This window comes from Propithecus coquereli, unplaced genomic scaffold, assembly GCF_000956105.1.
Source record: "Propithecus coquereli isolate 6110/MARCELLA unplaced genomic scaffold, Pcoq_1.0 Scaffold776, whole genome shotgun sequence".
NCBI lineage: Eukaryota > Metazoa > Chordata > Mammalia > Primates > Indriidae > Propithecus > Propithecus coquereli.
Genome location: NW_012153907.1, coordinates 88,922 through 90,655, shown reverse-complemented (window position 1 = coordinate 90,655; position 1,734 = coordinate 88,922). Strand labels below are relative to the sequence as shown.

The window sequence follows — 1,734 nt, the reverse complement described above, 5'->3', positions numbered from 1 at the left end:
TGTAAAAGTCTTGCACACATTTATTACATTTATTTCTAGTTATTTTGTTGTTTTTGATGCTATTATAAATATTATTGTTTTAAAAATGTCACATTCCAATTATTTGCTGACAGTGCATGGGAATATAATTGATTTTTAATAGATTGAACTTGTCTCCTACATTTGCTATATTCATTTATTGGGTCTAGTAGTTTGTAGGTTTTTTGAGTTTCTATGGTACAATCGGGTTGCCTGCAAGAAGACAGTTTGAAGAAATCTTTATGACTCTATTTCTTTTTCTTATCTACTGGTTAGAACCTCCAGTGCAATGTTAAATAAAAATGATGAGAGCAGACATTCTTGTCTTCCTCCCAGTCATAAAGGGGAAAGAATTCGGTCTTTTCCCATTATGTTTGATGTTAGATGTATGTTTTTCATATGTATCATTTATTATATTGAAGAATTTTCTTTCTATGTGTTAGTTTGTTGAGTTTTTTTATTGTAAGATTACTGGGTATTGAATGTTGTCAAATGCTTTTCCAGTGTCTATTGAGATAACCTCTTGCTTTCCCTTTTATTCTGTCAATATGCTGCATTATACTGATAGATTTTCGAATATCAAATAGCAAATCCAACTTGTACTCTTGAAGTAAAACTCACTTGATCATGATGATCTTTTTCATAATGATGGGATATTTCGCTACTATTTTCTGCAGGATTTTTCACAGCTATGTTCCTGAGGAATACGGATCTGTAGTTTTATCTTCTTATAAAATCCTTGTTAAGTTTTGATATCAGGGTTTTTCTGGTTCTATAAAACGAGTTAGTGTTTCTATTTTCCCTTTATGAATTTGTATGAGAATGGCATTATTTCTTTCCGATGTAATTGAAAGAATTTACCAGCAAAGAGGTCATCTCTTTGACCTGAAGCCACCTCTGCCAAGGACCTTGACCAAAGCCACCCGAACCTCTCTGTTCCTTAGGCTGTAGATGAGGGGGTTGAGTGTGGGGGTGATGAGACTGTAGAAGAGAGAGACCACGTTGTCCCGCTGTGGGCTGTGGTAGGTGCCTGGCACCATGTACATGAACACGGCAGCCCCGTAAAAGAGACCCACCACGGTGATGTGTGAGGAGCAGGTGGTGAAGGCTTTGTGTCGGGCCTCTGCTGAGCGCATGTGAAGAACAGCCGCCAACACGTGGCCATAGGAGACCGCGATGAGTGACGTGGGAAGGAGCAAAATCAGCACCGCTGAGACGGACAGTGCCAACTCATAGGAAGACGTGTCAGCACAAGAGAGCTTGAGGAGGGCGGGCACTTCACAGAAGAAGTGGTCCACGGTGCGTGAGGCACAGTAGGGAAAGTGCAGGGTGATGGACGTCTGGACTGAGGCCACGAGCACACCTGAGAACCAGGAAGTGCCCACCATGAGCAGGCAGACTTGACGTCTCATGAGCATGGGGTAATGCAGGGGGTGGCACACGGCAACGTAGCGGTCGTAAGACATGAGGGACAGCAGGACAACTTCAGAGATGCCCATCAGCATCAGGAAGAACATCTGGGCTGCGCAGCCCCCGAAGGAGATGGAGCCCCCTCCCTGCAGGAAGTCGGCTGCCATCTTGGGGATGGTGACCAGTGGAAACCCAACGTCCAACAGAGAGAGCTGGCTGAGCAGGAAGTACATGGGCGTGTGGAGCTTGGGCTCCGTGCTGATCAAGAAGAGCAGGACGGTGTTGCCCAGAAGGCCTGTGGTGAAC

At 44.0% G+C, this 1,734-nt stretch overlaps 2 protein-coding genes across 2 annotated transcripts in view; one reads left to right on the top strand and one right to left on the bottom strand.

Moving 5' to 3' along the window:
- Positions 1-1,734, top strand: part of LOC105825072 (phylloquinone omega-hydroxylase CYP4F2) — a 76,976-nt gene that overhangs the window by 29,089 nt on the left and 46,153 nt on the right. The gene's annotated exons all lie outside the window — the stretch shown is intronic.
- The window catches only part of LOC105825064 (olfactory receptor 2Z1-like), a 3,244-nt gene continuing 2,400 nt past the window's right edge, over positions 891-1,734 (bottom strand). The window contains exon 2 of the mRNA XM_012662734.1: positions 891-1,723. Coding sequence (XP_012518188.1) covers positions 891-1,723 — 833 coding nt within the window. The remainder of the gene's footprint in view (positions 1,724-1,734) is intronic.